This window comes from Branchiostoma floridae, chromosome 18, assembly GCF_000003815.2.
Source record: "Branchiostoma floridae strain S238N-H82 chromosome 18, Bfl_VNyyK, whole genome shotgun sequence".
Lineage (NCBI taxonomy): Eukaryota > Metazoa > Chordata > Leptocardii > Amphioxiformes > Branchiostomatidae > Branchiostoma > Branchiostoma floridae.
In genome coordinates, this window is record NC_049996.1 from 18,230,373 (window position 1) to 18,245,638 (window position 15,266).

Consider the following 15,266-nt stretch of genomic DNA (forward strand, 5'->3'; position numbering starts at 1 on the left):
ATTTCCACAAGTAATAGGAACAGTAAGGATATATGAACTATACTCCGAGCACCCACCCATCCTATATCCTCGCTTCAATTATGTGACTGTATTTTAAGGGAATAGGCACTGGCCATTGCTCCAGTGTCATTTCTTTTCTTTCAAAAGTTGGATCCATGGAATGCTTGAACAGGAACAGGAACACAATTGCTTGAGCCAGAAAGTATGCTGTGATGCCCGTGGACTATTGCAAAAGACATGATACGTTGCTATATAAAGTAAATTTGTTTCAAATACAGTAAAATAGTGGTCTTTTGATTGAAGTGTTCACATAGTGGATGACAAATTTAAAAGTGGCATGCGTATCAGGGATCCAATCAAAATGCAAGAGTCATGCTTTCAGCAAATCAGCTTGGTCTGTCCATACCAAATAGCCAATCAGCACACTGATCAAGTTTACATTAATTTCAAATTTGTGTTTGTAGCTACCAGATCTAGAGCAAGGTCCATGCTGTAAACTGACATATCTTTATTTGCTTGAAAAAAAAGTGAAAACAAGATTCAAGAAAAAATGTGTACCTTGTACTTTAAAGATAAAACAACATATTAAATAACAATGTGCCAATGCAGCACCTGTTCAGAACGTATTATAAGTACCATCTCAATGTTCTTATGTTACAGTACATGGTCCCTACAACCTATAGTTGCACTTTAGTCGCTATGGTAAGGCCACAGAAACTCCATACCATGGATGACATCCTTAGCTAGTAGTATCCCATATTTGATTATACTGCTGCACGAGTCCCTGATACAGGGGGCTATATAAATATTTGTTTTCATCTCTCTATAGAAAAAAAAATCATCTGGCGTCTTTTTTATAGATCTTATCCAACTGGGTAAGAAACAGAAGTGCAAGTTGGAATGTTATCCAATAGTATGCTTATACTTATTGGCACATGTGTTTATCCTATGTGAACTGAAAGTAGGTTTCAGAATCTGAATATTGTCTTCTTTGTCATCGCATGTTTGAATGATGGGCAATTTTGAAGCAAAACATCCATGATTGCAAAAGGAAATGGCATTAGTTCTAATTTAAAAAATGTCCACTAGTTAAGAGACGTTATTCGGTCACATAATTTATTTTTGTGCTACGTAAAGTTTCATCTGGATGTCTAACCATCATCGATGAAATGTCCACCAGATTTGGATTTTCAGAGGATGCCATCCATAAAATTAAATTTCTGAGGCCTGACTAATCATATCTATAACTAACAGCCAGCCAGGATGGTTCCCACCCCAGACAGTGTGGCCAGGTGACAGCGGTGTCCATCTTCCATCTGTGAATAGTTTCATCAGGTTGGTGCGTCACTGAATAATGAGACTCTTTTTACACTACCATTGCTTTTAAATTATTCAATCCAGCGTTATGTATATATCACACTCCTTCACATTTGGGAGCACATTGTAATCAAATTAAGCAGTCTGTATGGCAGACTCTGTATATTGTAACTACTTTACGTTTGTGCCCGCATCTGAACTGTGAGCAGCGACACCTGTCCTGCAGTACAATGTGAACCAGTCAGAATTGCCGTTAAGAAGGTGACAGACGGTCACCGAAACGTTAGAGTGAATAAAGCAATGGTTTCTGAATGAAACCTCACCTGTGTTGGTAGAATCCATAGTTGAAAGGTTTAAATTTTGCTCCAACACAAAATAAGAAAAACTCATTATGAGCCCTCTCTGAATCGTGACGGTGGCAGGTTCCGTCTTCCCCCATCTATGATGGCAGGAAGCTGCTGCATCCTTTGACTTCTGGAACATCAGTGAAGCAAATCGTACATCTGAAGAAGGTTGACGTGCTTGACTGAAAATTTATGGTGAGTTTTTCTGATTTTGTGTTGCACGTTGGAACAAAATATAAACCTTTCAACTATAAAGAATGGTTGTGTAAAAAGAGTCTCTTTATTCAGCGATGTCTGTCCGCTGCCCGTAGTTAGTCCTGTGAGCTGGAGTTGACCGTGGTGGCCGAGGCGGCAGGCTTGTCCAGAAAACTGTTCACCACTGATGAGGAGGACCCTGTAGCCATGGCCAAGGGCATCTGGGACTAAAGAGGGGGGGGGGTGATATTACAAGTTAGAACTTAGAAGATGTTGGGAATTTTTCTATCACCAAAACTAGTGAAGAACTTGGTTAATTTAAAAAATACAGTCATACAAATAAATACACTGTCACATACTAACAAATGTTACAACCAGTTATACCTTGATAAGAAACGGGCTAAATTAACTTACTTTTAGTTTTAAAATCACAACGTAATACTAACAGGCTTGGCAAGTTATGGCAACTTACATGTACATGATCCCATGTTATCAATGTGTAAAACCTCAAGAATCAACCTTTCAAAACGCACTTACAGGTCACGTAATATACAATCATGTACTTGCAATCAAGGCAGGGCCATCGTTGCTGAGAAAGACTGTACAATACAAACATAGGCCAGTTGTGCCTATAAATATAGTAACAGCATTTCAGCATTGACACAAGGCTTGCTGATTCACTCATGCAGAGCAAGTGATGTAATATGCAGAGCAAGCAAGCAATCATATACAATATGCAGAGCTAGTGATGATAAGTGGTAGTGTACAGAGCAAGTGATAACAAGTTATCATCACCAGAACATTAGTGATAACGATAAGTGGCAATATGCAGAGCAAGCGATAACGAAAGTTCCTACTAGTTATCAGCTGCGTCCAACCTCAGGGTTTGTACTGTTCGTTTTTAACCTCATCGATCGCCTGTATGCAAACAACACGATACATGCGCAGTGTGAGATGGTGCATGTAGTGGGAGCCCAGCAGTGTACATGCTACCTCAGGCAATACAGCATGAAACTATGTTGTCAGGTTATATGATTTGACTGAAACTTCTGGGCTACTGTCCTGGACTGGGTCTGCAGGCGAACAATACACATGCGCTGTGTGGGATAGTGCACAGTGGGAGCCCAGTGTACATGTGTATATGCAACCTTAGGCAAAACAGAATGAGGCTGTGTTGGAAGGTATTATTTGACTGAAACATCTGGTAAACTGTCCTGCATTGGGTTTGTATACAAACTTGCAGGCACCAATGACCCAACGTACAGGAGTCATGTGTTCATGATATCACACAACTGAAGTAATTGGGTCAGTGATTTTAAAGAAAGTCATAAGCTTAGTATAGGCATCAAGGTATATTTCTTAAATTCAGTTTTCTTGTGTTGGACTGAATAAATGTTAAAACAGGTGCAGGATGCAACACCACTAATCCTGAAAGAGATGAAATGCAAATATTTTGGTGCAATGATGCAGTGCTGTGGAGTGCCACCAAAAGGACACACTGGTAAAATACCCAGGCAAATCTTCTCATAGAAGCTGTAAGGTCAGCCATCAATGAAATACTGCAACAGGGTAAATGGCACTCCACAGCAACATTATTTCAGTTCTACAACAGCCCTACAGTTGCAACTATCAACAGCATGCAGCAAACAAGTCCTTTCTGGTCTTCACAACACAGCTTCTGGTATATTCATAAGTATAACCTGTTGCATCCTTCCAGAGCTCATGTATGAATCCTTAACACACATAATACCGGGGTATATACAAAATATGTAATCTAAAAGCATATCTATCAGGGGAAAACAGAATCAAGGTTAAAACTCTTCCAATTGCATTTGGCGTGCACTTTGGATATTGTGTTGCAATGGTAGACTAAAGTAAACATCTGAGTATCAGCATGAAAATCTTACAGTAGGTTAAATTCTATCCCTTCCTATTATGATTTACACGTCCACAAACAATACTCACTTTAATTAAGATGCCTTTTAATTTCTCGTATGCAACATCCAAGTCATCATTGGTGATGATGTGTTGAAAATTTCCTGGTTTTAAACCTGAAAAGACAACAATTAATGGATGTTAGAGTTTACATCGGTTAAGAAAGCTATATCCGCCCACTACTCAAAGGACTGTACCATTGGATGTAGCCTTCAACAAAGAAAGCAGCACATTTTTTCGGCCCGTTTTCGGAGGATTTCAGGGCCAAAAAGCAAAAGAGAAATCAGTCGGCATCATCAGCTAAATCTCTCCTGCATGGCAACTGGCAAAATCATTGGTTTGAGTACCTGATTGCACAGCATTTGAGCTGCTTATGATATACAACCCAATTGCACTCTATACATAACATCAAGAAGTAGAAGGTGTACTTTGGGAAACTGGGAACTAATGATTGTTTGTGGCATCACACTCAGGAGAATTCTCTGTTGTCACATCTACATTGCCATCTCACCATACTCCAGTTCATTCCTGGCTGCAGACAGTCTCTTCTGAAGAGCCTCCTCCGTCTCTGTTTTTCTGCTTCTCAGCCGCTTCTCCTGAAGGGCGTAAAACAACAATTTGTCAGTCAGTTTTATACTAGTTAGGGACTTAAATATATCTATAACAACCTAGGGTTACCAAAGAAATCTTTTGGAAGAGCCTTTAGCAAAATCTACATGAACTGTGACATAGATTCTGATAACTAAAATTTGTCTTTAACCAATTCTGTGGTCAAAGACAGGAACTAGCCACAATGTCTTTTGATTTTCATTTCCAAGATTTTCAATTTTCAAATTTGTTTTTCAACTTGTTTATTGGCAGGACAACTTTCTTCAATAGAACCGCTAACATGCATTGGCATAATACCGGTCATAAGCCTTATACCGTCGATTAAAAATAGTGGAACTTAAAGAGATCTACACATGCAACAATAGTTATTTCTGAGGTATGCACACTTCAGACATCTAGGTGTCAAATACATAATTTACAAAGCATCGATAACAATGCATTCGAAGACAACAAGGCCAAAAGTTTTCAGGTCATTTTCGGGGCAGGCGAGCTCGTCGTGGGACAAACACACTGTCACGTTCATCGCCAGATTTGTAGATAATAATCACATGTGCTCAAGGCACAAGACGAGCATGATTCAACAGCAATCTTGAATTTCTTTTGGTGACCTACAACTCGTGTAAAAGTGCGAGGAACCGTTGCATAATAGCCCGGATCTACGGCTGAATGGGTCAAATTGAACGTACGCCGCCATTTTCCCGCCATTTTTAATGCTACAGCCAGCAGTAAAGTTTTACGTCATAGCGGTTGTGACGGACCAAAATTAAATGAAAATTCTTGTCAGTATACGCCCATTTTCTCATGACTTTTTGTATGCTCATGCAGATTTTTGTTTTGTGCAACTACTAACAGGAAAGAAAGGAACAACAGAGGATGAATAAAGGTACATAGCGGCAGTTAATTGTGCCGTGTTTCGTTCGACCGGTATAGTGCACCCCCTTCCAACACGCGCCCGTTCTCCGTGCAATTCCGCGGTGTGTTCCAATTACGATATTATGTTTTTAGCAGGACCAGAGAGACAAAATATTTTTCACAGAAGAAGTGGCAAAGGTAAGCTGTAACTGTACAGCACGATGTAACTGGAGAAAATGATGCGTTGATCATTTGCCAAATTAGCATTGCTTGAGAAATTGCAGTAAACCGACCGGTATTATGCCAATGGATGTTATACATAATGACAATCTTCTTTGACAATCTTCGTTCTACAATGGCCAAACATCATTTTCTTCTTCATTCATTACTCACCAGCACATCTATACTGGGAGGCTTGATGAAGATGTAAACAGCCTCCAGACTGGCCTTCTTCACGTTCCTGACCCCCTGGGTGTCGATGTCCAGGATGGGGATCACGTTGTTACTTTGTACCTCCTCAAGCGCCTTCTTACTGTGGGGGGAAACAGTGCTTTTTAGGTACTATCATCATTAAACTTAAGTTGTTTCTCAGATTTCCAATCACAAATTATGAAGAAAAGTTAGAATAGAAACAAGAGTAGACTGTACAGTATCTCAGAACTTCACCGATAATTCTAGAGGCTGTAAAAAATCTATTGACATCTATATTTTAAAACGCCAAATAATAGATACTCGAGCAACTGGATACAATTTTGGGAACAATCAGACACCATCCGCTGTCTTTCGTCAGTAACACTGACAAATGACAGCAGAATTGCTATCTGAAACATCTGACCATTTCCAAAATCATATCTGAGTTGCTTGAGTAAGTATTATTGAGTATCTTATCACCTGGATGACCTTCATTGACGTCTATGCTCTGTAGTAAAGCATGTCAGACCAGAGTCCAAACTTATTGGTGAGTCGCGGTAAATGACTTTTGTAGGGGGGTCTGGGGGCATCGACCCTCCATGGTGCAGAGTTTTTGATGGTTTTGAGTTAAAACAGTGCATTCTAAGGTATCCCAAGAGGCAAAAATACTGTTACAGATGTCACAGTAGAAGGTTGTGACCACAGATGACCTGGTAGCCTCCCTGGTCAATCAGAATTTTATGCTTGTCAGAGGATTTTCTCCCCAAAATAGGGCGTCCAGGGGCATCAAATTTCTTGTTATTCTAAGAAAAGTGCATCCAGATGATGCGTTGACGAATGCCTGACTAAAAGCCTGCATACCAACCTTGTTCCATAAATGTTCCCAGAAAACTCGGCCCATTCCAGGAAGTCTCCCTGCTTGATGTTCTCCTGGAACTGGTCCCTGTTGATGAAGTGGTACTCTGGGAAAAACAAAATCGGTAGCAGAAATAATCAAATCTAAATATGAAAAAATTTTGTAATATACTGTGTATAGGCATTCACATGCCCAACCTGTGGCAGACTGTGCAGAAGTGAAGCGGGTTTAGTTGCACATCGCCGAGTCCATCTGTCAGTGAACTGATTGTCCGACAGGATGACAAGGACAAGAAGAAGAATAGGAATTCATAAAGAATGCATAAGTAACAGGTTGTTTGTTTGTTTATTTAGATCTCCATTAGAATGTACAACTGGCATGTAAATTCTATTCTTCCTGCATGGAGACCTAACAAAAGGTCATTGCTAACTACGGATTAGGTGTTATACTGGTAATAGTTTCCCCTTACCTCTTCCATTCAGCTCCCCTGGTCGAGGTTGTCTTGTGGTGTCTGCAGAGGAAGCAGAGAAGCCTGCTGAGTGCAATGTGACATAACAGCATTCGAAATGACTACAGTACAGTTTCACTAACTCCTAGCATTTAATTCTGGGATAAGCTGTCTTTGTTTTTATCTATCTATGGACAATATCATGATGTGGCAGAGACTGTCATTCTCTAATAGGACTGTTTAGCCAAAGTCGAAGCTGTAGGGCTGATATCTATTAAGCTTTTGCCATTGTCATTATTGACCGAAGGTGGCCATATGAATCTGGAAGAGATTGATGTAACACCCTACTACAGTGTGTATACCCACGTGAGACGCTGAGCTGGAAGACCCCCGGGAACTCCTTGAGGAGTTTGTTGTAGAGCGTGGACTTGCCGCTGCCGGAGGGGCCGCAGATCACCACAGGTCGGGGCAGCGCCATGCCAGGTACGTACGTACGCAGGAACAAACGGGCTGGAACACAGGTCACAGGTCAAATGATATATCCAAAAATTAGCTTGCTAAAATCTACTGCTAAACAAGAGATTTTTCTGCACGATAATAAAACTTGGAAAGGGTACGTAATCAGGAATAAACGGGCTGAAAAACACACAGGTGCAAAGGTCAAATGTTTTATCGACTAAGGTGCGGTCACATAGGTCAAGCGATCGTCGTTCAGCTTTGATGCCATAAGATTTTCAAAAAGGCCCTAACAGAACCAGCCACTGACATGGATCCAAAACAGCATTTTGTGTACCAAGACAGTTGAACTTTGCTGAAGATGTACATTTCTGTCCGCCAAAATGCCCGTAGTTAGCAATCGTATGAAATCGCACGGCCTATGTGACTACAGCTGCTGTAACCTGTGAACTTCAAAGTTGTAAGTCACTTGTAATCAGTTCTTAGGAACAACTCTAACCGAAGCTTTGTATTTTCACTTGAGTGAAGTGAGGAAAGTTGTGCTAAGTGCCTTAAATGCCAAGGGCACAAGATCGGTGGCACATTCACGGATTCAAACCCAGAACCCCTTTTATGAATCCAACACCCTGCCGATTGCGCCACACGACTTTTCACTGCATCTCAGGTTTGCTAGCATGATTAAATCTCACTTATAGCAGCCCGCCTAACATCCGCCGGCCAGTTACAGCCCCGGACAGCAGAGTTTGTGTTACACATACTAAAGGTTTGCCATTACAAAGGACATGCCATACTGACCTTGGGAATGAAAACTTCCCTCCCAGGGACTGCAGCCTATGCCAGATACCCTCAGGTTTTAGAAGGCTTTTCGATTGATTCTCTGGAAACGTTAAGTACCCATACACCCATTAGACTAAGAGGCTATCCCAGCTGAGAGCACGGCTCCACTGAGACTAACAGCCATTACCAGCTCATCCCCACACTAATGTGGCATGGAGAAACACTTTACAAGGCTTGTTTTCCACATGTGTCAAAGTCCTTCAATGTTAGAAGGTTTAGAAGACTCTATACAGGGCAGGTCTAGGTTAAGATATTGTTTGTCATAACAAAGTGTCAAAACACAGTCTCAAATGTTCTGTCTTATGCTCAGTGATGCAAGAAGCAGTGACTCAAGATTTTGGGTTGCTTCAGTAACTGTTTTCTTGTGTTATATTTGTAATCATGTTATCTCTCTGCTTGGAGAATAAGATATTACACGGATTTTTAAAAGGAGTAACAAAGGTTGATGCTCCCCCATGCCCTGACCATACCACCCCTTACCCTGGGGAGTTTAAGATACTCTGACAAGCATGAAATCTTAATTGACCATGGCAGGGATAAACAAGTCCACTAGCCCTATTGTCCAGGGCAAGTGAAAGTGCTGTTCGGGCAAGTGCATGTCCTACCCCACTTGTCCGATCGGGTAAGTAAGATTTTTCCATCGATTTTAGTGCAATTTTGATATACTTGTTACTTTTTACAGTCATGACATCAAGCAATTGTCTACAGAGAATTCCATTGCTGGAAGTGAAAATGCATATACTAGTAACAGTGACATTTGAATTTTGGGCAAGTGAAAAATTTTTTCGGGCAAGTACATTTTTTATGTGTTTGCCCGATAGGACAAGTGGATTTTAGAAAACTTGTTCAACCCTGCAGGGATGCTACTACTTGTACTAGCCTAAGGTTACATATGTACAGTCTTAAAACTGTGACCTGTCTGACAGAACATTTGTCCCTCAGGAAGCCTTAGAGTACTAAATAAGATTCCTGGAAGGGGGCATCCCCATCTGTACCCCCTTCAAGTTCAACCCCATTGCCCGCTAGGTCACTCCACTTAATCGCAGTGCTCTCCTAGACACCTCCATGGATACTGATTCTTCCATAGACATGAAGTTTACCTCAGTCTGTACCAGCTGGAAGATTCTCATGGGGCTCGATTCTCCCCCTGACAACTGCCAGGTCTGCTGAAATATGCTTGCCAATCTTAATTTGTCTGGAACGAGTCTATGGATTATTTTTTTACATCGACCACAACCTCAGTCTGTTACCGCAACAACTTTCCAAGTAGAGTTTGATGGTGAAAATTGTGATCTTTTGCTTATATGCCGTCTTTTTCTGTCAGCTATCCCCGCCTTGTCTTTTGAGGCTCCGATCGGCAGCAGAGGTTGCTGGGGATAGCTTACAAACTAGACTTTAACCCCTGCCCACCCTACATCTGCTATAAAGAATACAAATTTAGTGCACAGATAGTTAAGTGTGGACAAACTTAAGGACTCCACAAAATTTGAGCCTCAGAATGTATAAGAAACAGTGTTTCAGAGAATTTTAAAATTTTCCATGGAAGGATTTCCCCAGACCCCCTACAGTACTTGTATCTGCCTCACCTGCCACATGGTAAGAAATTTGGACCCACTTTGACAAAACCCTAGCTAAAAGCCTGATACTACACATACATGTACAAGGTACTGAAAGGCCTTCCATTGAGGTAGAACACAATTGAAATGTCAGTTCCAGTTGGCACTGTGTCACCAAGAGCTGACTGCTGTACACACACACACCTCTACACTTCATTCATCGCAACTTTAGAGAGAAGCGGACTGCATTTTGTCTGCCCGCTGACAGGGTTATCAGTTCATTGTTCTGTTCATTAGTGTACAATAGGAACAGATGGGGCCACAGTTATAGTTATGATAACTTATACAGCCTGAACATGAATTATCCAAAAAGCTGAGTTACTCAAACAACTGGATGTGATTTTGGAAACATGAATGACTTCCTCACTATTGTGGCTCTTGGTCTTACTAAGTAAGCATAACAATACCACAACTGAATCATGAAACCAAAACTGATCATGAATGACCCAAAAAGCTGAGTTACTCAAGCAATGGATATGATTTTGGAAACATGAATGACTTCCGCACAACTGTACATATGGCTCTTACTAATCATAACAATACCACAACTGGCAAAACCTGTGGTCTTACAACAATAAGGAATGAAAGACAATCTACTGTATGCAAAACACAGGCCCACAACACAGCTGTGATTGTACTGTATTACAAAAGTGCAATGACAGGACAGGACAAGTCTATCATTGTATCAATACATTTGTTGAGAAGCAGTTCAGGGTCACTGATAATTTATGGACAATCTCTTGGTCAATTTTACACTCAACAAATCTCTTTATTCATGAATGTCACCTGGGATTAAGAAAATACGAAATTGCAATTGATCATCTACCTAAGGGCCATCTTTAGTGACAGCACTAACCACTAGCCTGGGTACCATCCGTATTCTACCGGGGCTCCTTACACTTGCTATTTAGGGAAGTGAGTGTAAGGAGCCCCGGTAGAAATATAAAGGATGGTACCCAGGCTACTAACCACAGCAGAGATGGGGATATGAAAGCTTCTTTTGAAACCTTTATGACACTAAACAATCAGACAACAAAGCTCGCATCAAAATGGACACATGGGCTGAATAGGGAAGAGCAATTAAACCTGGAAACTGGTCACATTACTGGTGGTCCTGTCCAAAAAAAAATCACGTACATGGCTCAGCCAGAAATGGGAATACAAACACACACGTCATCCTGTGCACATCAGCTTATGATTTTTACTGTATGATTCATAGTTGCAAGTTGGTACCCCTGGGTACTACACAAATACGAATTACAAAGGAAATCAAATGCAGCATCATCTATCAAACATTATATCAAAGGCACATAGTCTTTCAGCCTCACCGGTCTCTCACTACAAACGTTAACAATAACATGGCTTCAGCATTCACTACATCGTATGGATCCTAAAAGGAAATCACTAATGCCTCAACCCAGGGTTAAACAAATTTTCTAAAATTTACTTGTCCTATCGGGCAAGTACATTGAAAATTCACCAAACCAACTTTTCACTTGCCCAAAATTTCAATGCCATATTTTTTGCGGGTTCACTAATAAATTACGGGATTAGTCTGATAACTAAGACCATTTCAGAGGTTTTTGTGCCTCTTTACTTGACAATAAACTGGAGAAAAACAACAACAAAAGCCTCAGCACATGCAACTGGCAAGGATTTAGTGGGAAGGGGTTGCACATGCACAAGCATGATAGGCACTTTCACTTGTCCGGGACAATCGGACTAGTGGACTTGTCCAACCCTGCAACCACTTTCACTTTCTACTATTCATTCACGCCATAACAGTTACTATCAATACAAATATACAACAAAACCTTATAGCTTAAATACACGTTACACAGTACCCCAACTTCCTTTAACAGTGAAACATCTAGCTGCTACTGCTCCCGATACATCTGCCCAATTCTCCACACATTCCTATTCAGCCCTTTGGGTTGCCAGACAACACGGGCCCCAAAAAGTAAACCTTCCATATCCTCCACATGTACACATATGCCTGGTCCTGTAATGCCTTAAATAATTCAAGAAGAATCAAATCAGGAGAGACTAGTTAACAGCACTACTGGAAACTCACCTGTGAATAAAAGAATGCAGGTCTTTCCTGAACAACTTGCACAACTACAAGTGTTATTCACCTGAAGAGTATGCCAGTCTACAGAATATCCACCTTTTATATGTAGTCTGTCAGCTGCAGATGATGATGGGAATGAATGGACTGTACCACTTCTACATGAGGGGGAGGTGATAGGTTGTTATCTAATCTGTTTGCGTGATCATTTAAAAATATTTTGAAGCTTATTGCTACTTACGGCTATTTTAGTGTCTTAAAGAGTTTTAAGAAATGTAAGATCTTGATATTAAAGTCAGTATAGATTTAGATGTCTAATTGTAATAATTAGTTTTATCTGAATATTTCATGACAGATCCCCCTCATACACATTACAATATTAATAGGATGTCCTAATTGGAAATTCCCCATGACGTCAACTGTAACTGAGGGAAAGACCAAGCCAATCCTGGCAATCTCTAATCTAACGTTATGTGATGTAATGGGGAAACTGAAAGTGAAAGCAGTTGATTAAGTTATAGTTGTTCTTGGTTGGGAAAAACAGAAAAGCTTATTAATAAGCATATTATAGATAAAAATTCATGCTAAAATGATACCTAACACAAGTAGATCTAACACTAATAAAACAGTGGAATCAAACAGAAAAGTCAACAGAAAAAAAAATGATCACTTTTCTGGTCTAGGGGAAAAGATCACCATCTAGAAGAAAGATATGAAAATCAAGAAAATTTGATGTGTTACTTTTTGTCAGTCCCAATTGGACACATATACCTTGTTCATAATAGCTTCTTTGAAAGACAGAAGGTACCAGTATTCCCTTATAATATCATAACTTGTATCTAGTTGTAGTGTTGTAATATTGAGGGTTAAGAATTGTCTTAAAACAGCCTAGATGGAAGTACTAGTAAGAACAAGAAAGGAGCTGAGCACCAGGCAGTCCTGTCCTAATGAGTCTGTAATTCACTAGTAGTAGTACCATAGGGACTTCATTATCCATTAATGCTGTACATTGGGTAATCCACCTGAGCACATGGCTGACACGGTAAGTTACAGGACAGTAAGTTTGAAAGTCAAACCAAGGATAGAGTTGTACAGATCTGTAAGTGTAAGATACAGATTGTGGCCATGAGCAGATACAAAATTTGAACACACAACTACAAAAGGGGAAATGATATCCTGGTGGTTTCATATTAGTAATTTCACAGTCACCTCCTTGCCACGACTCAAAACCACCTTTGTAAAACCCTGTATGGCAGTTGAACTAGTACTGTCAACACTACTTTCTCCCCAAAATTAAATTAAAACCCTGTAAACATTTCACATTTTACCGTAATTACTGAGTACTATACGATCGTTTGGAGCTCTGTTTGCAGTTGGTGACTGTTGACTGACATATATATATATATCATACAGTATAAATCATACAAAAGATTTAAATCTTGATATAAAAACTTGAGTGACATGTGTTACCACATACCAGTAGCCACCTGTACAATGTTGTAGCATCACCTGGAGTAATTAGTATCAACTGACAGCAGTGACGTGTTATAGTATGTGCGTCATACAAAACTGGTACTGCAACTTTTAAAGTACTGGTACTAAGTGGTAGCCTGGGTGCTATCCCATTTACTACCAGGACTCTTATACTTAAGCTTGGTTCCCTAGAATTTTAGTAGAAAAAACCTTTCTCTAGCCAGTAAGGTGAATCAACAAATAGAGTTTTATGAGCTCACTGCAAACTAACTGTGAATTTGAAGTCTGCCTTACAACTTCATTTACAATACTGTGTTTGCTTTATTGTCGAGTATAGCAATCAACTCCATACGCCATGTCACTGTTAGTACTAGTAGTAGGTCGTTTATTTTGTACTTTTGTAAGGTTTTCTGTAAGATTTTGAAATGCCCTTCATCCTACTCCTAGTACAGTTTATATTGTTTTTCTGTGCTTCCTGTTTCTGAATAGGCTGATTCATTATTACTATTAGCTAATGATACCCTTCTTTCGCTTCCAGTTCCAATTTAAATTAGTGTCATATTACAACTGATGCTCAAGTCCTTTGAACTTTATATAGATTACTCCTAAGTTGGCCTGACACTGACAGACATTTACCGCAGCCAGCGAAAACACGTGTATACAGACTACCTACCATCCTTTCTTTCTTTCTTCCGATCATTTTCTTATTGATTGTAGCACAGTCTTTATTTAACGTCTTATCTGAGGAACATCCCTAGCCAAAGCTAGGTACTCATTTTCATCTGAGTAAAGTGGGGAAAGTCGTGTAAAGTGCCTTTCCAAGGACACAAGATTGGTGACACGGTAGGGTTCGAACTCGGGACCAGTTTCGGGCCTGAGCCCAACGCGTTGCCGCTGCGCCACCGATCCCAAAAGGTACCAAGTTGGTAAGTGCTACAGGTGATCGGATAACCATATGGCGTTATATAAACAAAGGTAAACATTTAGACTTGACACCGATGACAATTTTCTACCAATATAAATTAATTTTACCTAGCATCTACTACAGCTGGCCTGATAGTTGCCAGGGTGGGGTCATTAACCCCAGAGATTTCGGTACCAAGTTGGTACAAAGTACAGAGGATCAGAAGACCGAGTTCTAGTAACGTTATGTAAGCAAAGGGGAAGGTTTAAACTTTGAACTGATGATAGTTTCGACCATGCCATGTTTTCCGTTGCTACGTTTGCAGACGTCACTTCTACCTGGTTTCTAGAGTACGGTTTTGAATCTGGCGGGAAAGTTAGCCTTCCAGTGACAACACTGCCCTTTCTAAGACATTGTTTTTATCTTAAGGAATTCAAAAAGTACTGAAAAGTCACAATTTCTCACCTGTGGATCTCACCTGACCGGACAAACCACGACACAACACAAACATTCCTTGACCTGCTTTTGACCTCTTGAATTTGAAATTAGTCCGCTGACGTGATGCGTCAGGAAAGTAGTGCGGATTTAAGACGTTCCTGCAAGGAACTTCGCTGCGTCTTCGATGAATCTACGGTGTTCTTGCTGTACTTTAAGAAATATGAATGAAATTTTCAGGACGAGTCATAACGCACATGGCCGTCGGAAATTATGCAAGGTCACTATTTATGGCCATTACCCATATTCACCCGCGATAGGAGTGTGAATGGAGTTTACCATAATCTTTGATTTACGTTAACTATAATTTTATGTATAAGTGGACGTAATCTTTCGACACCCAAATGCCCAAAAGTTTAAGTAAAATTGTATTCTTCTTCACTACCGTTTATTAAGCAGCAAGTTGACGTGGAAGTCTAGTTTGAATGAAATCCATGTTCTTGGAAAATT

General features: G+C 40.3%; 1 protein-coding gene across 3 annotated transcripts; it reads right to left on the minus strand.

Annotated features, from left to right (window-relative positions):
- Positions 1 to 1,883: 1,883 nt before the first annotated feature.
- Positions 1,884 to 15,047, minus strand: LOC118405844 (guanylate kinase-like). Of its 3 annotated transcripts, none has more exons than XM_035805652.1 (9): positions 14,787 to 15,047; positions 11,951 to 12,102; positions 7,334 to 7,477; positions 6,989 to 7,030; positions 6,529 to 6,625; positions 5,646 to 5,784; positions 4,303 to 4,387; positions 3,822 to 3,907; positions 1,884 to 2,083 (listed from the first exon to the last, which is right to left on the minus strand). In XM_035805652.1, exons 3-9 carry the CDS (start codon positions 7,443 to 7,445, stop codon positions 1,973 to 1,975), a joined length of 672 nt encoding a protein of 223 aa, XP_035661545.1. In that variant the 5' UTR covers positions 7,446 to 7,477; positions 11,951 to 12,102; positions 14,787 to 15,047; the 3' UTR covers positions 1,884 to 1,972. The 3 variants fall into 3 exon arrangements, with proteins under 3 accessions (XP_035661545.1, XP_035661544.1, XP_035661542.1); XM_035805651.1 differs by lacking the exon at positions 11,951 to 12,102 and adding an exon at positions 2,714 to 2,774 and having other exon boundaries at positions 14,787 to 15,045; XM_035805649.1 differs by lacking the exon at positions 11,951 to 12,102 and having other exon boundaries at positions 14,787 to 15,046.
- Between the last annotated feature and the right edge of the window lie 219 nt (positions 15,048 to 15,266).